The sequence below is a fragment of the Urocitellus parryii genome, chromosome 1 (assembly GCF_045843805.1).
Source record: "Urocitellus parryii isolate mUroPar1 chromosome 1, mUroPar1.hap1, whole genome shotgun sequence".
In the NCBI taxonomy this organism is placed as follows: Eukaryota; Metazoa; Chordata; class Mammalia; order Rodentia; family Sciuridae; genus Urocitellus; species Urocitellus parryii.
The window spans coordinates 21,056,399-21,083,749 of NC_135531.1; the positions used below are offsets into that span (position 1 = coordinate 21,056,399).

The 27,351-nt window shown below is 35.2% G+C and overlaps 1 protein-coding gene across 1 annotated transcript in view; it reads right to left on the reverse strand.

The window, feature by feature from the left end:
* Spef2 (sperm flagellar 2) overlaps positions 1 to 27,351 on the reverse strand; it is a 175,395-nt gene that overhangs the window by 108,303 nt on the left and 39,741 nt on the right. Inside the window, 3 exon segments of the mRNA XM_077795544.1 lie at positions 8,152 to 8,320; positions 20,576 to 20,763; positions 26,737 to 26,925. Of these exon segments, the coding sequence (XP_077651670.1) occupies positions 8,152 to 8,320; positions 20,576 to 20,763; positions 26,737 to 26,925 (546 nt within the window).

The following is a 27,351-nucleotide window of genomic DNA, read 5'->3' on the forward strand; positions in this document are numbered from 1 at the left end:
TGCAAACAGTGGGTAAGGGATTCTGTCTAGGACTCTGATTCCACATGTGTTCAAAGTGGGTCACTCAGGAGATCAGTGTAGGAGTGGACCTTATGCAAAGAATCTGGCTTCTGTAGTTGCCAAAGTGGGTAAAGGACAAACCAGAAAATCAATGGGAGAGATCCTAGGAAAACCTTGACCATCCTCTGTCTTGCCTAGTCATAGTTGGGAGGGAGCCTGAAATAGGGTTATTCTTCTTTATTTATGTAATCAAAAGCAAATAAACATAAGTGGTTGATGCGCATTCTATATGATTTGTAAATCTTTCAGGACCCTGTCTTGGACTCTGTCCTTACCTCCTATTCCATTCCACTTCTTACAGGTGCCAATCCTTTGGCTTTGTAAACCTTTGTAAAAAAAACCTTTGTAAACCATTTCCCATTTCTGGTCTAATGCTTTGAACTTGATATCTTAATTCAACTATTTCTAGTGTGGTTCTCTAATGTGCCTTGCTTATCTCCAGTTCTACTCACTTGAAGCCAAATACCTTTCCCTGATCCAAGCTCTCCTTCTGTTTTCTCTATCCCCCAAACAAGTCTCAGATCTCTACCAAACCTACTCCATCCCTCTGAAATCCTTAGCCCATAACAGTTAGAAAATAGCCTTGTTTCTTGACAACCATTATCTTAGGACAGCTATAGATTCCTTTGGACACTAATAATCTTATACTGTGCTCTGTAATTTACTTAGTTATCATGGGTAAGTAGTCCAGCATACTGATCACTCTTCCAAGAGACAATGAGATTTAGTCTAAAATAGCTGATCAGATAGCCTTACCATTACTGAAGAAATTTGAGGAGTTGCAGGAAAAACTCCAAGCAAATAGATGAAATTGTATTCATGAAATGCATAACCATAAAAATAAAACTGGAATAACAATGGGAATATTCCCTTATGCACTAAATTTATTTCCCAATTCTTTTCTATTTTGGTGACTGATCGTGATTCTTATTGATTCTCTTGAATATGCTTATATTTTAGCAGGTGCTGAGATCTTAATCCAAAGGAGTGGTACTGTGCGTCATTCAGTACAATGGCAGGCAGAATTTTTACAGTAGAATGGCCTCACAGAACATCTCAGCTCTATTTTTTCTCCCTATTCAAAAAGTCATGTTTTTCTGTCTATATGAAAATAAAATATAAAACATTGTTGTCTTTCCTCCTCTACTTCACAACAAAACTCTACATTTATATTTAAAGTTAATAAATACAGTAGAATCACCTCTATAATCAAAACATAAGGCACTATCAAGGAATTTTAGGAAGTCATGAAACATTTGTAATTTCATTTGAACTAAAGATAGTTTCTATATGTGATTAACACATTTTGACTTTGAGACATTGTATAATTGTCCCAAATTATATGTGAGGTTTTTGTGTTCCTCCAAAGTTGGTATGTCCAAGCCTTAACTCCCAATGTGATGGTATTTGGAGGTAGGGGTGATTAGGTATAGATGAGGTAAGGAAGGTGGGACCCCATGATAGGACTAGTTCCTTAGAAGAAGAGAAAGAGAGAAGAACTCCTCTTTCTCTCTCCACTTGGTGAAGACACAGTAAGAAGGTGGTTTTCTGCAAGCCAGGAAGGGAGCACTCATTGGAGAACCAAATTGACAAACCTTGATTTGGACTTCCAAGCCTCCAGAACTGTGAGAAATATATTATTGTTGTTTAAGCCTCCTGATTATGGCATTTTGTTACAGCAATCTGGCCTGAATAATAAAATGCATATCTTTTAAGTGATAAAAATTAATGATCTAGCCATGTGTCCTTAACATTCAACTACTAAACCCTCCCATTGTGCATGGGTCAGTTATCTAGTGATGTCATGTAAGTGGTACCGCTTCAGGTTGATATTCTGCCTATCAGGGAACTGATTAAACAGTAAACTAAAAAGGTTGTGTCAGCCACAGGAAACTCAAGAAGCAAGGCAAAAGCTACACTGAAGATGAGAATTTAATGTCAGAAAAGGAGTCTAGAAAGACACGAGATCAATACCCAGAACTGGAATTGAAGAGTAATCACAAGATGATGTCTAGAGGTTTGGGTCAAACAAGTCAGATGAGACTTCTTAGGAGGACAAATGACTCTATCACCCATTTAGTCTCATATTCCTATTCTTCAGTGGAAAAGGCTTGGTGATAATAAATGCTATTGCATGTATAAATGTTGGGGATGGGAATGTATACAGGGCTGTAGTGAGAGGATCATGGCTGTTAAACCACATCATACAAATACTTCTTAATTCTAGTTAGTGGAAAATCATAAGCCATCAACCACCATAAACTCAACTGATCATGAACTTAAACTAATTTTCATTAAAAGAAAAAAAAATCAGGAATTAAAAATCATGACCAAGCACTTGAAATAGCATTGATAATATTCTGGAAACAAACCATCCTTCTTTCAAATTATAGCAATTGTAACTACAACTCGTTTGGGGGCATGCACTGTAGAGCTCTGTAGAGATGTAGAAAAATCAGTTTTCAGGAAACCATAACTAAGAGCTAATTTTAGTTTATGGACACCAAATTTTAGCAGTTGTCTTGTGGTATCCATGGGATTAATTCAAGGAACTCCCGTGAATACAAAAATCCATGAATGCTCAGATCCATTATAAAAAATGATCTTGACATTCACTTGTGACCTCTAAACATCCTCTTGTACACATTACGTCATTCCCAGAGTACTTGCAATATCTAATACCAAGTAAATGCTAAAAAATTTTTCCTGGATTATTTAGGGAATAACAAGACAAAAAGGTCTGTACATGTTCAGTACAGAGGCAATTTAAAAAAAAAACATTTTTTTGTTTTGTTTTGGATTTGTGATTGGACGAATCTGTAGATGCAAATCCAGGGATATAGGAGCTGTGCTGCTGGTGGTGCTGGAGATGCTCAGCAACCTGGCTGAATCCACAGCCCATGGTCCAATGGGTTTTAAGGGTCCTTGCTTACTCGCTACTAAAAACTCATGTTGATACCTTGTGCGAGTACAGTGGGTACTTGTTGGTCTATGATGCTCTTTCTACCTCCTGCTTAGTCACCAGAGTGTGATGATTTAGAAAATAATGTTAAGAAATGAGTCAAATTTTCAGTGCTACATATGATATATACATAGGCAAAAAGTCTTATTTTATGCCCATTTCTGATACAATATTTTAAAATTTTAAGCATGATAGCTTACTCTAATAGAGCATGGGCTCCTAAAACCATGAACTCAAAACTGTGAGATGTCCGTTCTTTACAGATGATGTGTCTAGACACCAATAAAGTATGTTAGGGAGGTAAACATTTTGAAGATTAATTTTTAAGTCATGCATTTACTTAAGACAATAAAAATCTGGAATGAATTTTGTAATAGCAAACATGAACAACTATTTCTATTGGGTAATCCAGGACACACTGCCCTTCTGTCTCTTGTTACAGGCTATTTAAGCCTAAATAATACATTTTTTAAGTTAAAAATTTTATTTTTTATTTTTATGTAGTAATATTTATGAAAAGTTCTTAGACAAAATTTATAAAATTGGAAAATGATAGAATATCTTACAGTACATCCTAAAATCAGTACATAGTATATTACTTTCATGTGATTAAAAGGAACAGAGTTTGTAAGTATATATCAGAAATTCTAAAGTGTCATTTCTAGAAAAACATAAAAGGCTCTACACAAAAATAAACTGCATTGCCAGACATTCACAAACTCCTAATATAAGTTTACAATTTCCTGCAAAAGAAACACCAGATGCTTCAGGAAGTGGGTAAGACAAGCATGTTCCTGTGGTAACCATTTCCCAAGCAAGAAATGTAGTTAAAAAGACTTTGCTAAGCTGTAGCCCACTAGGTCTCCAAATGTATGAGAACAACAAAACTAGATAAGCTGTTGAAGAAATAACAGAGAAAAATTTCCACAATCAGCAAAACCTGCCAAATAATCAGTCATGAAAAGTCTGTAAATAGAGACAAGCCCAGAACTGAACAGACTCATGATGAATTTTACCTACCAAGTATTCGAAAATGAATTAAAAATAATCCTCCTGTTCGATAAAACAGAAAGGGAAGGAACCCTTCCAAACTTTCTATGTAGCAAGTATTACATTCCTATCAAAACCTAATAAAAAAGAAAACTATAAACTAATATCCTTGATGAACCAAGATGCAAAAATTCTTAATAAAATACTTATGAATCAAATTTAACAGCATTTTTAAAAGCTCATACACAATCAAGCTCTTTCCATTCTAGACATGCATGGATGATTCAACATATGCAAATAAATAAGTACAATACAAAGCATAAATAGAATCAAGGACAGAACACATAGTGTCATCTCAACAGATGAAAAATAAGTGATTCATAGGATTCAACATCACTTCATGAAAAAAGTCCTTAATAAATTAGGTATGGAAGGATTGTACCTCAACATAATAAAGACCATCCCAAACAATATCATACTGAGTGGGGAAAACTGAAAGTATTTCCTCTAAAATCAAGGATGAGATGAAGGTGTCTACTCTCATACTCTTACTCAATATATACTTGAAATTTTAGCCTATGCAATCAGGAAAAAGAAAGAAAGAAAAGGAATACAAACAGGAACAGAAGGAGACAAACTGTCCCTGTTTCAAGAAGATATACTCATGTACTTAGAAGACCTAAAGACTCCACTGAAAGAGGAAGAACTGATAACTTCAGAAAAGTAGTAGAATACAAGGTCGACATCCAAAAATCAGTAACTTTTTTATATAGCAGTAATAATCTTGCTGAGAAAAAAAATCAGGAAAACAATGCCATTCACAATAGCCTCAAAACACAAACGAAAACCTCACCAAACATGGAAATAAACCTAACTAAGGAGGTCAAAAAACTTTAGAATTAAAATAATAAAACACCGAAGAAAAAAATTAAAGACACTAGAAGATGAAAAGACCTCCTCTGTTCATGGATTTGGAGAATTAATATTTTTTAAAATGGTCACACTACCAAAATCAACCTACAGATTCAATGCAGTCCCAATCAATATACCAATGTTATTATTCACAAAACTACACAAATAAAATTCTAAAATATACATGGAATCACAAAAGAGCTCAAATAACCAAAGCAATCCTGAGCAAAAAAGCATGACTGGAAGCATCACAATACCTTATTTAAAAATACAGAGCCATTGTTAACATAGTTAAAAAAAAAAAACAGCATGGTATTGACATAGAAACAAGAACATAGTACAAATAGAACATAGGGCCCAGAAATCAGCCATCTGATCCTCCACAAAGGCCGCCCAAACAGATTTGGACAAGAGACAACCTCTTTAACAAAGGGTTGTCTGGGAAACCCTGGGAAAACTGAACACCTACACAAAGAAGACTGAAACTAAAATCTTAGTGTGAGACCCCCAAATTTGAAACTAGTAGAGAAAAACACATGGAAAAAACTTCTAGATATAGATACAGGCAACAATTTCCTAAACAGGACTTCTGTTTCTAAAGTCATTAGAAATTAAAAAACTTCTGCCCAGAAAGGGAAATATCAACAGAGTGAAGAGACAACTTAGAGGATGGGAGGAAATCTTTTCTAGCTATCCATTAGACAGGGGATTAATATCCAAAATATGTAAAGAACTCAAGAACATAGCATCATAAGAGCATGCAATTTAGTGAAAAAATGGACAAATTATCTCAATAGACACTTCTCAAATGAAGTACAAATGGCCAATATATGAAAAATGTTCAACATATTTAGCTATTCAGAAATAAAATCAAAACTACCCCTGTAAGAATGGCTATTATTAAAAAAATATGAAATATGTTGTAATAGTAATCCTTACACATAGTTGGTAAATATAAACTAACACTAGCCACCATGGAAAACAATATGAATGTTTTTTAAAAAACTGAGGAATGTCTAGCAACCAGGACAGAGGGACTAGAAAATTGTTCCAAGAGGAATAAATGTGCAAAAGAACGAGCTTGATAAAAAACTGAAATTAAACTTACCATGTGACCCAGTTATACCACTTTTGGGTACATGAAGTTAATATTCAAAAGAGATATCTGAATACCTATCATGATTGTGGCACTGTCCACAATAACCAAGTTACAGACTCAGCCTAGATGCCCATTGTTGGATGAAGGTATAAATAAGGCAGGATACACACACCCACATGTAATATTTCATTGTGTGAATGAAGTCATGTCATTTATAGGAAATGGATGAAACTGGAGGTCATTACATTAAACAAAATAAGGCAGACACTGAAAGACAAATATTGTAAAAACCAAACAAAACTCATATGTAGAAACTAAAAAAAGTAATCTTAAGTAGAAGAGGAAGTAACTATTAGGGAAGGGGAAGGGAACTGCGGGGACTCTGAGAGAAATGGGAGGAAGAGGAGGATGAGAGAGTGTAGAAGGGAGGAGGATGTGCACAGCATTTTCACGGATGGGAATGTCACCGTGAAACCCATTTATTTGTACAATTGTCAGTTACTATTTGTTATAAAAATTGCTTGAAAAAAAAGTCAAATAAGTTTGCTCTTGTTTGTCAATTAAAATGACTTTAATTTGCAATGGAAAGAAATACGTTAACCTACTTTGATGTTATCAAAGTATTATAATGTGTGGCTTTAGACTTTTGTTTGACATAGTATAATATACTCTAAAATCATACAAAATAAAGATCCATATATATTTTGTGAGATTAAAGTAAAACCTAAATAAATAAAAATTATCTTGGTACCTCAAATGTAGATTCACTCAATTTAAATATGGTGCATATTTAGTGTCTGATCATCTCATATTTTTCTATAACATTTTACCAGGAGCTTGTCTTCTTTTAATTTACTTATATTAGTGGTACTTTACTCCTTTCCCTGCTCAGTGGCATTACTCATTAAAGCCTCCTGCAACAAATGTCTATTGAGTATTTACTACTTATGAGCAGAGAGTTGGGTCAAACCATCTTTCCTGGGCTGCTCTTTTCATGTTGCTCTTGCTACCCCTCTGGAACTGAAGCCAACAAAATTTCTAACAATAAACATTCTCATTCTATATTTCATGACTGTGGATCTACCCATAACTTCTATTCGAGATTATAATTTTTACATCTTTACTTCCAACAGTGAGGAGGAGAAGGGTGGGGAAAGCAGAATAGTATAAGAAATTTATAGTATTACTAGCCTCCAACATGCAATGAATGCATTGGCTAAGTGTTCAATAATTATTAAAATTTAAAAAAACCAGTATGAGGGTAGGTATAGTATTATCCTTATCTCATAAACTGGGACCTGAGTCTCTTAGACCATTCACGTAAAGTTTACAGTTAGTAGTTGGGCGTACCAAGAGTAAAACTCTGGCCTGTTTATTCCTTAAGTTGTTATTGTTGTTTTTGACAGATTGTCTAAAAAGCACAGGTGACATTTCCATCTTCTTAAATATTTATCATTTTTTTTTGTGCTGGGAAACTTCAAATTCCTCATCTAGTTATTTATAAAATATGTAATAAATTGTTCTAAACTATAATCACATAATATATTGTACATATGTATTGAATTATCACACTGTACCCTATGAATATGTGCCACTTTAAAAAATAAAATAATTTTACATGAAAATTATATAATAAGCACAGTTGGTATCCAATACTTTTTTTCCTAATTTTAGAAAAAATATGCTGTTTGAATCTATGCTATCATTGACCTCTTCCTCTTTCATTTTATCTGCAAAAGCTGCATGTCATTGAGATAAATTACAAAAGAAAAAATCAGTTTTATTGATGTTTTTTGAAGCCCATATAGACAGAAACTCATACAAAGAATAATGGTAATGAACAAATTAAAGCATTTTTAAAAGCCTGAAATCTATCTTCCCAGACAATGTATTATTCTTGATTTTTTTCAAACTGCTCTTTTAGTATTACTGAGATCAAGAGCTAATGGATTATGAATAGTTTAGGCATCTAAAAATTAGTTCCATAAACAGAAATTAACACAAAAGAAATACAAACATAAAATGTGCATTTTAATTAGTATAAATGAAATACAATATCACAAAATTAAAGTTAAGGAAAAATAATTTATTATATTGCATTCTATAATGGTTTCATATCAGGATGTACCTTATATTCTTCATAATCATTGTCATCTAGCAAGTCCCTTTTCTCCAATTCTACAAGTTGTCCTGCAGGGTGCCTAGCAGGCAGATGCTTAATAGAGGCTTGTTCATATATGGGCTTTCCATTGAAAAATAGTTCCTTCCAATCATGCATCAACTTATGTGGAATCAGACTATCACAAAAAATAAAAATAAAAGATTAATCAATGGTCAATGAAATTCACAGTTTACAACTTAGCCTTTTTATTGTACTTACATAATTAACTCACTTTCATAAGAATTAAATAGAAATAATTACTTGAAGCTAATTTTAAAGGTTACCATATGTGCAATGACAATAAGACAGACATACATTTTCTGTTACAAATTATATACAAATATGTATACCATTATTTTGAAGAGGCTTTGAAAAGATTCGGTCTATTCATTTTGCATAGGATGCAGATACTAGAGCATTTAAACCATGTTGTAAGGTTGCATATTTATTTAAGGTTAGAACTGAGAATTATAGAACCTAAGTTTTCTGATCATGCTCATTATTTTTAGATATATTGCTCTGTTCTGGCAGTCAATAAAAAAGTTTGAAGACAGTGGCTTTAAGTGGCATTCATTCATTCAGACCTATCAAGTTCCATACATTTTTGCCAGCCATAAGGGACATTACAGCAAGTGGAATCCCTAGCCTCCATCAGAAAATCCTGGGAAAGAAGGGCAAATGTAATTCCACAAATAAACAGTTTGGGAAGAGAATTACACAACAGGAAATCACAACAGTAGATTTGACTGAATGTGTTGATTCAGGGAAAGTCTGAAGAAATGACTGCTGAGGGCTAAAGACTGTCTAGCAACCAGGACAGAGGGACTAGAAAATGTTCCAAGAGAAACGAATGTGCAAAAATGAGCCAGATATGATTCAGATGGAAAAAACAGTTTCTAGATTTTGAAATTACAACCTAAGAAGTACTCTTTGATTCTGATGTGTGCTATGACACAGGAGAACCCCCAAGACAGAGTGTTGAGTGAATAACTAGGACCCAAGAGACTAAGAGAAAATGATCCCACTTATGTCAGATACCTTAAACAAATTCATAGACATAAAGTGGAATGGTGGCCATCAGGGGCTATGGAGGTGGGGATGGGAAGTTATTATTTACTGGGTACAGATCTGGGATCTGTTCCTGCTTAAAGGGCTGTGTGCTCAGGGTCTTGGAGGACCAACTATCCTCATATTCAGATACCTCTTCTCATTTCTTTCACCATCACTTATTAGAGATTCATAGCCTTAAAATTACCTGTGTTCCTCCTTATAAGCTTTTAATATTCTTTTTTTTAAATTTTGGTGATAATTGTTTCATGACATTTGCAGAGGCTCTTACATTTCCTGAGTGAAACCCATTAAGTAACCCATACTTTTTCTAATAATAATAATAATAATAATAATAGTTGTAGTTGGACATGATAAGTTTATTTTACTTATTTTTTTATGTGGTGCTGAGGATCAAACCCAGTGTCTCACACATGGTAGGCAAGTAGTCTATCACTGAGCCACAACCCCAGCCCCAGTAGTCCATATGTTTTGAAAAAAATTGTAAAGTTACAAAAAAATTTTTCTTCTGATATTTACTATAAAGTTCCTCATACATGTAATAATGTGAGGCTAGAAACAGATAAAATAATAAAAGCACTCAGGAATGCTTTGAAAATTGCTTTTCTAGTCTTAGAGAATACTATTTCCTCCTTCTTGCCCAAACTTCTCCTTTTCTTTGAGATTCTGATAGTTTTTTTACCTGATCCACTGTAGCCCCTGAGCAAGAAAATCAGCTGCTGTCATAATATCAAACCTTAAATTATACTACAGATCTATAGTAACAAAAACAACATGGTATTGGCACAAAAACAGACATGAAGACAAATAGAACAGAATTGAAAACACAGAGACAAACCCACAAAAATTGAGTTATCTCATATTAGACAGACACCATAAATAAGCATTGGAGAAAAAATAACCTCTTCCACAAATGGTGCTGGGAAAACTGGAAATCCATATGTAGCAGAATAAAATTAGTCCCTATCTCTCACCCTGCACAAAACTCAACTCAAATTGCAACAAGGACCTAGGCATTAGACAACACACCCTAGTGCACCTACTAGAAGAGAATGTAGACCCAACACTCCATCATGTTGGCTTAGAAACTGACTTCTTCAACAAGACCCCTTGGAGTAAAATCAAGAATTAATAAGTGGGATGGAATCAAATTAAAAAGCTTCTTCTCAGCAAAGGAAATAATCAAGAACGTGAAGAGAGAGCCTATAGAATGGGAGAAAATATTTGCTACCTGCACTTCAGATAGAACATTAACCTCTAGGATATACAAAGAACTCAAAAAACTTAATACCAAAAACCCCCCCAAATAATCCAGTCAATAAATGGGCAAAAACTGAATTGGCATTTCACTGAAGAAAAACAAACAGGCAACAAATACATGAAAAAATGTTTAACATCTCTAGCAATTAGAGAAATGCAAATTAAAACTACACTGAGATGCCATATCACTCCAGTCAGAATGGCAGTTATCAAGAATACAAGTAACAATAAATGTTGGTGAGAATGCGGGTGGGGAGGAGGTACATTCATACCTTGCTTGTGCCCTGCAAAGTAGGGCAACTACCCTGGAAAGCAGTATGGAGATTCCTCAGAAAACTTGGAATGGAACAACCATTTGACCCAGTTATCCCACATCTCGGTGGATATCCAAAGGACTTAAAATCAGCATACTACAGTGATACAGCCACATCAATGTTTATAGCAGCTTAGTCACAATAACTAAACTTTGAAACCAACCTAAGTGCCCTTCAACATATGAATTGATAAAGAAAATGTGGTATATATATACAAAATGGAATATTACTTAGTCAAAAAGAAAAATGAAAATATGGCATTTGCCAGTTGAATCTGGAGACTATCATGCTAAGTGAAATAAGTGAATCCCCCAAAACCAGAGGCTGAATATTTTCTCTGATATGGAGATGCTAACACATAACAAGAGGGGAGTGAGAAGAATAGGAGTTCGGTAGCTTAGACAAAGGGTAATGAAGGTAAGGGAGGGGAGATGGGAATAGGAATCACAGTAAAACTGTGTAATAGTACATAACTTTCCCATGGTCCAAAATGAATATACCACCATGGAAACTCGATATCATATACAACCACAAGAAGGGAATCCTATTAGAATAAGTAATAGTCCATGTATGTAGAATATGTTGATACACTCTACTATCATATATTCCTAAAAAGAACAAATTTTCCAAAAGAAAATCAGCTGCTGTGGCTTCTGGGCCTTAAGTGCCTTCCTTTGTTGTGAATTGAAATCCCTAAGATTTATGCATACATCTGGCTAGCTATTCCACTTTCTCAAATGATTTGAATTCCATCAGCTTGCCTAATATCAACGTGGCCTGGTAAAGCCATTATTAACTCAAACACAGCAAGGGAGGAAGAAATGTTATCATAGAAAAACCAGGGGTTCTTTGGGAGTTGCACTACTTTTCTTTTTTAATTTTTGAATTTCTTTTGAGTTCATATACCTTGGCCTGTGAATCCTTGCTATGTTGTCTGCTTTTGCCCAGTGGTCTCCGAAGTGTTTCTGCTTACCTGAATGATATTTTATTGCTATTTAAACATTCATTTTTTTTAAAAAAATTAAACTTTTTAGGATAATTGTAGATTTCCACAAAGTTGTAAGAAATAATACAGAGAGATCCATGTATCATTTACCTACTGTCCCCACATTGTCACATTTTGTAAAACTGTAGTATAATATTACAATCAGGATTTGACACTGATACAATTAAGATACAGAACATTTTCATCATCACAGATTCCCTCCTGTTACCCTTTCATAGTTCTACTCACGTCCCTCTCACCCCTACTCCACTCCCTCCTTGGCCTCTGGCATTGGCTAAATCTTGTTTTCAGTTTCTATAATTCTGTCACTTCAAGAATGTTATAGCAATGGAATCATAGAGTATGTAAACTTTGAGGATTTTTTTCACCTTGCATAATTATCTGGAGATTCATCCAGATTATGGTAGTAGTTTATTTATTTTTATTGTTAAGTAATATTCCATGGTATAGATGTACCACAGTTTAACCATCTCCTATTAAAGAACATTTGGACAATTACTAGTTATAATCTATTATAATAGGGATTTTATAAACACTTAATTGGAGATGAGTGTGTATAAGCTAATTTGGGACAGATGCCCAGACATGTCCTATGGAAGTCAAATGTTCAGTTTTTCTAAAGGGAAGTTCTAGAGGGGCTGTATCATTTTACATTATCACCAGCAATGAACGACATCCATCTGGTGTTATTATTCCTTCATTTTATCCATTCTGATCAATCTATCCTGGTATCTCTCTGTGGCTTCAATTTGAAATTTTCTAATGGCTAATGATGCTACAAATTTTCACCTGAATATCATTTTCAATAAAATGTCTTTTCATGTTTTGGGCCAATTTTCTAATTGAATTTTTTTAAAATTGAAAATAATTTATGTATGTTTTCTGTTAAATATGCGGTTTGCAAACATACTCTCCAACTTTGTATATCTTTTTATTTTTTCAAAGCAAAAGGTTTTGACTTTGTAGAAGTCTAATTTGTCACATTTTCCTTTTATGGATCATGCTTTTGGTGTCAAGTCTAAGAACATTTTATCTAATCATAGAACCCCCTATTTTAAAACTATTTTTAAAAATAATTTTATAGTTAGGTGTTTTACATTTAAGTTCAGGATCCATTTTAAGTTAATTTTTATATAATATGTGAGAAAAATGTTTTAGCTATGCTAGTTACTTTGCTTTTTATATAAACATTAGAAAAGGCTTACACAGATGTGTGTATATATGTGCATACATGTATGTTTATTTACATATATGTATAAATATGCATCTATATGTACATATATATCTACAAAAATTCTTGCTGGGCTTTGGATAGTAAATGGCAAAATATCTATATCAGTTTGGGGAGAACTGACATCTTTTATTTTGAATCTCTCAGTTCATGAACACATTCTGTCTCTTTGTGTACAGTATTTAGATCTTTGCTTTTTTTTCTTGTTGTTGCTGTTTTGTGTAGTTTCCTGCATAGAAGTCCTGTACATGTTTTATTAGATATGTCATATAATCACACATATTAGTGAGGTATGTTGTGATATTTCAACACATATATATGGTGTGTCCTGATCAAATCAATGTAGTTAGTATTTTGATTCTTTTGTTTATGTTTGGAACTTTGTTATCAAGAAATTGTAAATGGCAATTTGCTTTTAATTTAGCTATCCACATGTTCAGGCTAGTGTACATATATATATATATATATATATATATATATATATATTTTTTAAAGAGAGAGTGAGAGAGGAGAGAGAGAGGGAGAGAGAGAATTTTTTTTTTTTTAATATTTATTTTTTAGTTCTCGGCGGACACAACATCTTTGTTGGTATGTGGTGCTGAGGATCGAACCCGGGCCGCACGCATGCCAGGCGAGCGCGCTACCGCTGAGCCACATCTCCAGCCCCATATATATTTTTTTAATATTTATTTTTTATTCTGTAACCTTGCTGAGCTCACTTATTAGCTATTCTGGGAATTTCATTGTAGATTCCTTGGCATTTTCTAAGTTAATAATCATGTCAATCCCAAATGTAGGCAAATTTTATTTCTTCATTTTTGATCTGCATTCTTTTTCTTTTCTTGTTTTGTGGTACTGGCTAGAGCTTCTAGGGCTATGATGAATAAAAATGGAGGTATCTTTTCCTCATTTCCTATTTTAGGCAAAATGTAGCCAGTTTTTCCTCATTAAATATAAATTGGCTGATAGTGCTCTTGAACAAGCTGAGAAGGCTCCTCTATAACTCTTTTTCTGAGACATTTCATTATTATAGTGAGAGTTGTATTTTGTCAAATACTGTTTCTGCATTGATTCATATGATAGTGTGACTTATATCTTCTTTGTTAATGTATGGGCCACACTAATTGATTTTGAATGCTAAGCCAACATTATGTTCCTTGAGTGCACCCTACTTGGTCTTGGTATATGATTCTTCTTATATGTTATTGAATTTTATTTCTAATTTTTCACTAATGATTTTGCATCTCTATTCATAAGGAATACTGATCTCTAGTTTTCTTTTTGCTATTGTTTTTGTCTGGATTTGCCATCACAGTTATATTGGATTTGTAAAATAAAGTGAGGAAGTATTTCTTCCTTTCCGTTTTCTGGAAGATATTGTGTAGAATTGGTGCTAATTCCTTAGATGTCTGGGAGAATCTGTCAGTGAAGCCAAATGGTTCTAAAGATTTCCTTTTGGAGAAAAGCTTTTAAATCAAGGCATAAATTTCTTAAAAGCTATATAGCTTTATTCAAATTATGTATGTTATAGAGGCAATTCATGGTATTTTGTACTTTTTGAGGAATTGGACCTTTCTTCTAAGTTAACAAATGTGTGTGTGTTTAGTTACTTATAGTATTTTCTCATTATCCTTTTGGTGACTAAAGGGGTAAAGTGATATCCTCTGATTTATTTCTGATACTAATAACTTGTGGTAACTCTCTTTTATCCTTTGTAAGTCTTGCTAAAGGTTTGACAACTTTATTAAACTTTTAAAATAACCAGGTATTTATGTTAAATTCTAATGTTTTTGTCTCTGTTTTCAGTTTTATTTATTTCTGTGATTTATTAATTACTTTCTTCCATGTTTTTTTTTTCTTTCCCTCTTCTTATTCTGGTTTCTTCAATAAAAAATCATGGACCCAAGCCTCTGAAACTTTGAACTTGGGGGCTTAGATTGATTTGGAATGTTCTTACTTTCTAATGTGTACATTTTATGCTCTAAATTTCTGCCAGTAGTGTTTTTGCTATTTCCCACAAATTTTAATAAGTTGTCATCAAATATATATTTAAATTTCCCTTGTGAATTTCTCTTAATCCAAGAAATATTTAGAAGTGTGTTGAGTTTCCCAGTGTTTGGAGTTTTTCTTCTTATCTTGATGTTATTCATTTATGATTTTTTTTTTTTTTTTACTGTGGGCAGAGCAGACTGTCTGATTTGAACTCTTTTAAATTTATTGGTGTTTGTTCTTCGACCTGGGAGATAAATGATTTATCTTTCTATAGGTCTGTGGGCATTTGAAAAGTATTTTATTCTATGATGTTGCTGGGTAAAGTAATCAACAATAATACTAATTAGATCTGATTGGTTGTTGGTGTTGATTTCTTCTATATCTTTGCTGATTTTTTGTCTAGTTTTCTCTTTGTTATTGAAGTCTCCAACAATAATTGTGGGTCTTCAATTTGTCTTTCAGTTCTATTAGTTTTTGCTTCATATATTGTGTAGTTCTACTGTTTGGTAAATATACAGTTATGATTACTATCTTCTTTGTGTATTGACCCTTTCACAATATATGATGGCTCTTTCCACTCTAGTCATTTTCTTGGCCCTAGAGTCTACTTTATTTGATATTAACACAATCATCACTATTTTGTTTTGACTAGTATTTGCATGATATACATTTTTCCATTATTTTACCCTGATCTGTCTTTATCATTATTTCTAAAATGAGTTTCTCATGGAGAGCATATAGATTGATCATGTTTTTTAATCTATTTCTCCAAACTCTCTTGTCTTTTAATGGGTATGTTTAGAGATATGGTGATTATTTTACAGCTTAGGTCTATCAATCTAGTTTTTGTTCTTTGGGGAGGCTTTTTGTTTTGCATTTTACTTTAGTTTCCTTTTCTTATTTTCCCATGGGTTATATGAATGTTTCTTAGAATTCCATTTTGACCTAACAATTGTGATTTTGAGTGTATCTCTTCGCACATTTTTTGTACTTGTGCTAGGCATTACATTACATAATTTATAACATTATCTCATCATTTTATCAGTTTAAGTATAGAATTCTTACCTCCCTTGAAGTTCCTTTACTTTCATCCATTTAAAATATAATTCTTAAATATTTCCTGTATATACATTTTGAACTACATTAGACAATGTTGTATTTTTTTTTCTTTACCCGTTTACTTGCTTTCTCAAGAGGAAAAGGAAATCCTATTGCATTTACTCCTATTTTTTCTTTCCTTGTTCTTTTCTGTCTTTTTGACATTCTAAGGTCCTTTTTTTAAAAAAAAAATATATATATATATTTTCTGTCTAAAGAACTCCCTTTAACCATTTATTTAACAGTAGGTATGCTGGCAACAAATTTTCTTAGCATATTCTGACAAAAATCAGATTTCCTTTTCATTTCTGAAGGGTATTTTCACTGGGTGAAGGACTCTGGGTTCAGTTCTTTTCTTTTAGCTCTGAAAAAACACCATGCCACTTCTATACTTAAACTGATAAAATGATGAGATAATGTTATAAATTATGTTTTCTGGGTGAATAATCCTTTGTCATTTGAATTATTTGCCTCTGAAGGTAAGCTGTTTTGTTTCTCTGGGTGCTTTCATGATGTTTTCTTAAATTTACTTGTGATAGCACCTTTATGTGGGTTTCTTTGAGTCTATCTTCTTTGAAGTTCTTTTGAATTTATAAAAGGCAGACTCCATTTGGGGAATTTTCAGGCACTATTCCAGGTACTCTTTCAGTCCCATCTTTGTCCCCCTCTACTTCTAGGACTGCAATGGCATGAGTGATGGTGGGATCTTAATGTCCTCCCACAAGGCCCCGGGTGAAAGACTTGGTCACCAGCCAGTGACATTATTGGAAGGTGGTGGGACATAGTGGGAGGAGTGAGGTCCCTGGAAGCATACCCTTTGAGGTGATGTTGTGACCCCAGCTTCTTCCCCTCTTTGTTTCCTGGCTGCCCTAAGGTGGGTAGACCTCCTCTGCTGCACACCCACATGATGCTCTTGCTCACCACAGGCTCAAGGCAATAGAAACAAGCGACTATGGATCCAAGCCTCTGAAACTTTGAGCAAAAATAAAACTTTTCTCTTTATAAGTTGGTTTATCTCAGATATTTATTATAGTGACAGAAAGCTGAGTAATGCAACATGGGTGAGCAGTTGCTGAGACTCTTACCATTTTTCAGTCTACTTTCTCTCTGTTGTTCAGATTGGGAAATTTGTATTGCTTTATTTTCTAGTTCGTTGATTCCTTCTACTGTCCCTTTCATTCTGCTGTTAAGACCAACTACTGAGTTCTTTCTTTATTTTGACTATTGTATTTTTCAGTTATAAAATTCCTATTTAATTCTTATTTATATGATACTTCTCAGCTACACTTAAATTTTTGTTAAGTTTTAAAATTTTCACTTGTTTTGAGCATGTTTATAATTGCTCACTAAACTATTTTGCCATGGCTATTTAAAAATCTTTATCAGGTGTTTTGGTTAGATTTTAATTGCTGTTACCAAAACAGCCAACAAGAACAACTTAGATGAGAAAAAGTTTATTCAAGGCTCACTGTGTCAGAGGTCTCAGTCCATAAAAGGCAGACTCCATTGCTCTGGACTTCAGATGAAGCAGAATACCATGGGAGAAGGGCCCAGCAGAGGACAGCTGCTCAGCTTACAGAAAGATGCAGAGAGGAGAGGAAGAGGAAGAGGCTGCAGGGAGAACAACCTAGGGCACACCCCCATGATGACCCACCTGCTCCAGTTACACCCACCTGCCTTCAGGTACCAATCATTCGATCCATTCAAATTAAAATGGACAGAAACCAAAGCATTGTCAAGGCTGCATGCCCTCTGAATCCTTCCTTGCCATTCATAGCTTTTTGTGGTTTGCTGACAATCTTTGGTATTTCTTGGCTTGCAACTGCAGCTTGCCTTTGTTACAAGACAGTGCTCTCCCTGTCTGTATCTCTCCTCTCTCTAGTCATGTTGAACTAGTATGACCTCATCTTAGTTAATCATACTCCAATAACCCTATTTCCAAATAAGGTCACATTCTGAGAAACCAGGGGAAAGGACTTCAACACATCTTTTGGGAGGATGCAACTCAACCTATAACAGCATCCATATAATTTTTTTTGGTATGGATTGAACCCAAGAGCACTTAGCCACTGAGCCACATCCCCAGTCACCCCTGCTCTTTTAATTTTTTTTTTTTTTTTTTACTTTGAGACAGGGTCTCTTTAAGTTGCTTAGGGCCTCACTAAGTTGGTAAGGCTGGCTTTGAAGTTGTTGATCCTCCTGCCTCAGTCTCCTGAGCTACTAAGATTACAAGCATGTGTCACTGCACTTGGTCATAGATTGTCTGTTTATATTAAGTTTGAGCTCTTTCTTGTTTTTGGCATGATGAGTGATTTTTTTTTAAATAAAAATCTAGATATGTTTGCAATATATTATAAGATGTTAGATCTTATGTAAACCTCTAGTTTTACCTTCCTTTTCTCTCTCTCTCTCTCTCTCTCTCTCTCTCTCTCTCTCTATATATATATATATATATATATATATATATATAAAACATGCATAGATATATTTTTTCTTTATATATATATATATATATATATATATATATATTTCTTTTTCTATGTGGTGCTGGGACTCAAACCTAGAACGGGGCATATGCATATGCTAAGTAAGTGCTTTACTACTGAACAACATTCCCAACCTGCTTTTTGTTGTTGTTTTCTTTTTTTTCTTTCTGACATTGTTCTGGCAAAGGAAAGAGGAGGTGTCACCTTGTTAATGACAAGTGTGGCACTTGGCTTTACAGTGTGTCCAATGACACTGTAGTAGCAGTGGTCTGCTTATTACTGGGCTGGGGACTCCTCACTCTCTTCCAGGCTCCTCTGAAGCTGCCCAGTGTAGGGGAGGTGTGCTTGCCTCTCTCAGGTGGGGGAGGGAAAGTGCTTCCTGCTGGACCTCTGGCTCTCTTTTTGTAGCCACCAGAGGGTGAAAGATGAGGCTTCTTGCTTGGTCTTTTATGGCGCAGCTGGAGGTGGGGCTGCCTTCTGTCTGTGAAGTTTGGATGGAGTGAAGTACTTACTGTCTAAGTTTCAGTCTTTGTCAGGTTATTCTATGGGCACAGTCTGTACTGCATCAATCTGCCTTATATTTTCTCTCTTTTAAAAATATTTTATAACTTTTACATTTAAATTTCCTACTTTTAACTTTTTGTCATTTAATCTTTTTTAAATTAATAATAATGACTTGTGTCACTTTTCCCCTTTTAAACCTTGTATGTTTTAGCTTCCTCCTAATTTTGTTCTGACAATTCCTGATCAGTTGAATTTGTATTAATCTGAAAAGTATTTTTAAATCTTATTCTTTAATTCCTTTCACTTTTCAGTGTAATTTATTTTCTTTTTCTCAATCTTATGCCTTTTTTAGTTTTATCTTCAAAATGTCCTCATGGCTTTATTAGTTCATTTAGGAGATTTTTTATATGAAACTGGGCTAGACACAGGGCCACAGGGGTGAGAGCTGAGGAGAAAGCCTTTTTATGAACAGGGGACATGGGATGCTTTCCCTCTTCTGTCCTACCCTGCTGGCTATCTGGCTCTCATTCCTTTCATTGTGCGGTCTCAAGAAGATCTCACCCTGGGTACTTGAGAGGTATGCCAATTTAACTGGCTTGTATTATCCTTGACCTTGTGGAACTGCTTTCACTAGATCTATTGTAGTGTCTCTCTGCTTCAGCTTTTGGCAAAATACACCATAAGAAACAGGTCTATGAGTCCAGATACTACATTGGCCCAAGACATTGTTTACAAGGTAGCCTACACCATGCAGTATACCTGTGGTGAGATCACATATAAAACAACTTCTCTGAACAGAGTGCCAAGAACAATTTTTTATTTTGTAGAGAAATGGCATAGAGAATAAAAATAATATAACATGTTTCTTTTTTCACTTTGGTCACTGGGCAGGTTAGGTCAAATTTGCAGCTTGGTTGCAATGAATGACTGGCAAATCTACAACTGCTTATATAATTACGTTTCAATTTATCCCTTATTCTAAGCTTCCTACTTTTATTTGGATTTGACTTTTTTATGGCATTGGCATATTTATTTATTTATTTATTTTTACTTTTGAATATTTCCTTACAGATATGCTGATTTCTTCTAGAAACAAGGTGTGATAAAAATAAGTAGGTTTAATAATTGGGGAAATAATCTTTAAATTCACTCTTTTGGTAAATTATAAGTGTTTCAAATATATTATCATAGTTGTCCTTGTATATACAAGGTGAATTAGACACATTCTGAATGGAAAAAGACGTATGAACACTAAAATAAAGTTAGTCAGTAGATGAATCAACTCAGTAAATCAAGAGGTCCTGGACTTTACATCTTGGTATGAAACATCTTTGTCTCTCTTTACTCATCAACCTAGTGTCTGCTTCACAATCTTATCCTTTCTTATTATCTGTGGTGTCTCAATTGTATTAATTATAGAAAGAGAACTTACTTATTTGTCAGCATTCGATAGTCTGCTACTTTTGTGGACAAATCAAGAATTTGATCCAAAATTTCTGCACATATTTCATAATGCTTTTTATAAGAAGCCTTAGCTCTTTCCATAGCAATCTGGGCATGAAATTCCTTCTCTCTCAGGATCTGTTCTTCAAAATCAATCTTGGCTTGTTTTGCCAAAGCCTAAAAAGGCAAAAACATATTTTAAGCCACTATCATTGTGCAATGAGTCAAATGAAAATTATGTTATCTTTTCAGTAGTCCAAAACAAACAAACAAACAAAAACCCTTTAAATATAATGAAAGCTTAAAAAAAAAACAGGAAGAAGTTAATCATGAATGACCTCTTTCCCCATAATAAATTAAGTACTGAGTATGAAGGCAAAGATAATATAGGAACTATTCTACCTTTAGGTTATCAACAAACTAGTACATTGAGAAGTGATCTGAGCATGGAAAGCAAATGTGGTTAATGATAAATATGATGGTAAAACCTTCCATAAAAATGTCTTGGTTTTACAGGTTGCAAACAGGAATCAAAGACCAGAAGCATAAATGGCCCCTCACCCCCACCCCAGGAGCCTTGACCTAGACACATCTGCCCTTTGTTTTTTAGCAAGGTAGTTCTATGATATTGATTCATACTTCAAAAACATTTTGGAAATTCCCTGATTATAGTGGTTTGAGATCATGACACATTTGACAACATATGTTAAGTGTGTTCTGATAGCAACTACAAACCCTGTGGTGTTGTAGCCTTAACAAGTTGATAACCCTCATTTGTAGAAACATCTATTTCTGTAGAAAGTAATAAAATATTTAAACATTTTGTCAAGACCCTCTACAGGGTTGAGGACCCTTTCTTTACACAAAGGGTGAGGAGATGTCCAACTCAGCTTAGCCTAGCTGGGAGTGCACAATACTCAACGGGTGGGATTTGAGTGGCCAAATGTTGCTTATTGATACTTGCATCAGCTTCTTGATGAATTCGATCACATGCTAATCTGCTCCATCAAGATGATCTCCTCCTGTAACTCCACCCAGTCAATGCAAAATGGAAAAAATGGAAGTGAACTTGAGCTTTGGAGGAAGCACACTTGAATTTAAGCCCCAGCTTGTGTATAGAATTCAAAAGCTGTGAGAACCTGGACAAGTTGTTTAGCCTCCTTATACCTCCATTTCTGAAAGTGGGGACATTAGCAATACTTAGCATGTCCTGAACCACCTTGTCAGAGTAAATACTTCTTATCATGATACTATTCATAAATGACTGAGTGCATGACAGTGAATTGGTATGTAAGGCCACCATCTGTTTTGCTGTTGCTGGTGTATTTTGCATGTTTTGTTTTGTTTTTGGTGGGAACCAAGTTGACCTGGATGACCTCTGTTTAGTACATTTGGAACAGTTAGGAATTACACCAGAATTTACCATTCTTGTATTGTTTCGTAAGCCTTATTTTCATGAAGAAGAAAAATACAATTTAAATAAAAAGCTTAATGGCATGCTTTATGAGATGTGAAGAGTTTACAGGAAACAGAAATGTAAGAGACTAAGAAAATCAGATGAGAATTTATGGATAGCGTGGCACTAAACTGGGTCATGAGGTTGGTTTACCAGGTTTTGAGAAACATCTGGAAATATTTAGAATGTGAGGAAAACCCAATCTTGAAGGGGAATAGAAGGCTCTCCTCTCAGCAACAGAACTGCCTGTTTCTCCATTTTCCTCCCTTCCTCATTCTGTGTTTTCTTCCCTTTCTTTCTTCTCCCCTCCTTTCTTTCCTTCCCCCTTCCTCCATTCCTCCTGTCCATCCAGCTATCTTGTCTTCCTTCCCCTCCTTTTTTGTGTCTACCACTAACTCTGTGTGAAACCCACCACAATTTCCTGTCTCATGACAGCAAAGTAGGTTGCAGCCCTAAAAAGAGAAAGAAGGAAAGGAAAAAGGAAGTCAGTGGGAGGTAGCAAATCTCGGTGGTTATGAACTTGGATTCTAGAGTCTGATAGAGCAGGGTTTGCTCCAGCTGCAGCACTACAAGCTGTGACTTTGAGCCTTCAATGTTTCATTTTCTGTCTGTGTAAAATTTAAATAAGGGCTGTGTCTACTTGTGGCTGTTTCAGAATTAAATGTGCATGTAATGAATGCAGTGCAGCACTTGACCCAAAGGGATTGAGGGATAAGACAAGGAAAGAATGTGGCCTGGAATTAAGCTTTGAGGAACCTTGACAATAAATGCATTGGTCTCAGAAGAGAAAGAGCCTGCAAAAGGAAGTGCTCAAAATGTTAAATATGATTGCAGTTGATTATTGGTAACAATAATAGTAGGTGGCACAGAAATTGTAAGTCAGGAATTGTCTCCATATAGAATGGCTGTTCAATTGCCTTAAAGGAAGAGGTCTGCAGATTTAATTTTAAAAGAGAACAAAAATTTTTAAAAAAATCTTTTGAAGGCTAAAATCACAGTTCTTTTTCTTCCTCTTCCTTTAAAATGTAGCAGACATTAGGAGAGGGCTTATGCAGAGCAAACTATTTTCTATGCATGCATGATTATGTCAAAATAAACTCTAATATTATGTATGCCTATAATTTAGTAATAAAAACAATAAAAAATTGAAAAGCAATCATAATTCTGCTTTCCTGGGGGCTATCATGGCAGTAGGATTTGCAAACAGTCATAAAGCCACATGAATAAATGACAAATCACACACTATGATGTGTCACCAGGGATAGACTGTGAGTATAGGGACACATAGTAGGGGTGTTGACCTAGACAAGAAGAGGCAAGTACACAGGGCTCTGAACAGTGAGTTCACTGATGAAGGCATGTGGCAACAGGGGAATGATGACTTATTCAAGGATCTTAGAGCAGAGAGAGATAGCCAGAGCCCAGCGGACAAAGGAGAAGAGGGGTCATGAACCAGTATGTTCATGGGGAGCCAGGGATGTGATTCTGAGTGAGAAGACAAAGGTCAAATCTGAACATCAGTAAGGTGCCTCTGACTGCAGAATTGAGAGTGGATTGCAGAAGATGAGAGAGGAGATCAACCACCTGTGTGTTGTCTATAATTACTCCCTTTCTTCCTTTTAAGCAGTTAAAAAAATAACTTCTGCTTTAGGAAATTTCTGTAGTACAAAAAGCCAAAATGGTTGAAGGATTCTTCTGATTTTAGTGACAGACCAAACTCAAAGGCAAAATAATATAGGTATCTCAGATGAAAGAAGGTTTTCAGCAAGAACAGAAAGAGAAAAATCTATACATCCTGTAACCTGGCAACACCTTGGAAGCAGCAAAACCTCAAAGGGGATACTGTGGGGGACCATAAAAAGCTGGAGCAGCCTCCCCAGGACTGCTGTGCCACTAAGGGGCACATGGGGACTGTGGTAGCTGTGGTGTCGGTGGCAACAACTGGACGTGGGCCTGAAGAATGCAGTGTTAACCCCAATGACTCGACCCTTATATCAGGGGCAATGTGCACCTGTGTGGGCAGAGGTGGGTTGCTGGAGCCCAGCTGAGGTTGAGTTAAAGAACATAAACAATGTTATGTCCTTTCATACCCCAGCTTATGGCTACCAACTCATATACACCAAAAATGGATGAGGGAGACCACTGTAGCAGTAGAAAGCAGAGGTGGTGGTATAGATTCTGAAAAACAGACATATCAAAGACAAGGTAAGTACACAAAATTGATAGGACTTCAGGATGTTTTAGATATGGAGAAGTAAGGGTGAAGCTGGTTTCAAGTGGGTCATAAGTTTGGACTTGCAAAAGCTGATAAATATTGAGGCTATTTGTTGAGCTATGAAACCTGGAAAATGACAAGTTTAGTGAGGAAGATCACAAATTTGACCCTGAACATGTTGAACTTGAAATGCCCCTGAAATATATGACTAGAGGTGTCAAGGAAGCAGTTAAACCCATGGATCTACACCTCAGAGGGCAGAGACCTTAAGTGAATGAGTCATTGGTCTATTGCGGGAATTTCACCTCATGGTTGTGGATGGGATTGAGGAATAAGACAAGAAAAGAATGTAGCCTGGAACTAAGCTTTGAGGAACCCTGACAATAAATGCATTGGTCTCAGAACGGATAGGGCCTTCAAAAGAGGCTGAGAAGGAGATACCAGAAAAGTAGGAGGATAACTAGGAAACTGTTTTCCACAGCAGAACTTAAGGGAAGTTGACCATAGAACAGCAAGTCAAGACAATTATATAAATAACACAAATATTAATAGTCTGCAAACATTAAGAAACTTTAAAAATATCATAAATGTAAAGCTGTTTCTAGAATTCACTCCCTCCTGCCACCCACAAACAATAATAAAAACTATAAGAATAGCAAATACAAACTAAAGAAAAACAGCAGTGTAAAAAATCCTACCTTCTTCACAATCAGGAAGTGGAAGAATATGGTGCTTCAGTAAATACATTTTGTGTAGTTAGTGAATGATATTAGAAAGAAAAAGTAGCAGTATTCATTTGACAAATTGAATTCAGCACCTTTATTGGGCTCTTTCTTATATACCAGCTATTTGTTGTTGGAAGAGTTGAAAGATTCAATATTTATGGGTAAAAACTCAAATCCTGCATCTATCAGGAAGAGGTGCCAGAGCAGGAGATATCTCAGTTGTAGAAAAGGTAATTGTGTAAGAGGAGGGACTGTCCTTTGTTTCAGGTGCTTTAGAACCTCCCTGTTTAGGTTTCTGAGGCTTTAGCAGGTCTGAGTGTCCAAATCCTCTGATGTCAGTTCAAATTCAGTTAAAGAAAGAACCAGTGAGGTGACTCAGTGGCACCTGCCTGTAATCTCAGCTTCTTAGGAGGCTGGGACAGTAGAATTGTTCAAGCCCAGGAGTTTGAGGCCAGCCTGGGCAACACAGAAATATGCCTTCTTGAAAGAGAGAAGCTAGGGGTGGGAAAGGAAATAAATAAATAAACAAATAACAGGTGATGTGGTGATGCTTTTCATCCTAGTGAGCACAGTCCAACTAAAAAGAGCTTTGCTTTTAATTAATTGCGCTTGTGAAGGAAACCTATTTTCCAAACAGTGAGTTAGAAAGATAACTAAACATGTCATTTCTAATGTAAATGAATACTATTCAATACATCCAAGTTCACTCTTACCTATGAGATGGAGGAAACAATCAGATCGTTCAGTTCTTGAGGCCTAAGAGGACCCTGGAGGTCAGCATTCATGCACCTCAAGTTCATGTGGTACGGATCCCCACCTCCACCACTTAGGGTCTGCCCGTTCTACAAAGAAGAACATTACTTTCCTTTCCTGACTCTGGAGAGTATGATAGTTTCTAAATGATATTTCTAAGAATGGCGCCATCGTAGCAAACAGCATGCCTGGAAGCTCTATCTTGGTTTCCATGTAACATTGTCAAGTGCAACACTCCAGAGGAACCTAGGTCAGTGACTCTTAGAGTCCTGAGGAAAAAATAATACAATGTGGGCCTGAAAAGTCTTGTTTGACCAGAAGGTAAGGTTGGTGTATGGAAAACTAACTGTGTCTTGCTGAAAGCAAGCCGCTTAAAAGATCTCACTGTCTGAGATTATTCACTGAGGATAAACAACACCTGTGCTTCTGTTAGCAACAAGTGGAGTTTGAAAGAAAGAAAGTGTTCTGGGTATGTAGAGGAAAAAAAAATAATGATTAAAGGAAATGAAAAATTGATTATCACCAGTTTGACAGTAACATTCTATACCTGAAGAAAATGGGCTGGTGTATTTAAGATATTCAAGGAAAATGGTGAACTAAGTAAGCATTTTATAGATAGCAAAACTAACAATCGCATATAGAGGGTACACACTCGTATCAGGGAATACTGTTGCCATGAACCCTTCCTGAGGAATTAATTGGATAAGGAGCTTCAGATAGTTAAAATAGCCAGAGACATAGAACAGAAGGATTGATGGTGATCATTCAGCACTTAGTTTCTTATAGAATTGGGAAGAAAAGACGGGAGTACAGTAGGTAGCGGGTATCTTCTCTGTTAATGCAGTTTATTTGTATAAAAATGGGTGGCAAATTATCAGGTCATATAAAAAAAATAACTCTCTTTTGGCAATTGACAACAAAATACAGCTTTGTTTACCATGATTTGGTAAGAAAGGGTCAAAAGAAACTTCAGAAAGGTTTTTAAGGGAGATAATGTTTACCGCTTCTCTATCAAGAGCATCCTGGAAATCTTTAAGTCGTCTTTCCTCATATTGTTTTTCTCTGAATATTCTGTTTTGCCATAAAACTTCCTTTTCATGCCGCACATGCATGAGCTGCACAGCAATCCTGCGTTCCTGCTGGGACTGTCGCATTAGTCGGTGAATCAACTGCTCCTCTCGATAAGCCTCCTGCAAACACCAGCCAGAGACTAATTATCTATCAAAGCCACATCCAAAATTTCCCATTGGGCTAAGAAGCCCATATCTAAATAATAAGTAAAAGGCTTAATATTCATATAAATCAATTTCTGCCATTTGATTTAAACTTGAACATGACAAAAGACAAATTATAAAAAAGAAAATTCCCAGAAGAGGTTGCACAACTTTTGTTATCTAGAATTATAATGGTCTTGAAACTCACAATTACTTTAAATGAATCATTACTTCTTCTAAAATCTGATTAAACAAATTAGGTGTTTTTCTCCCAAGGTTTTACAAATGAGCAATGTGATTCTCAATTTGTAAGCATGTTTTCAGAAGTTTTGAAATGTGTTATATGCATTCTAACAGAACTACTAGCTGTAAAAAAAAAAAAATAAATAAATAAAAAATAAA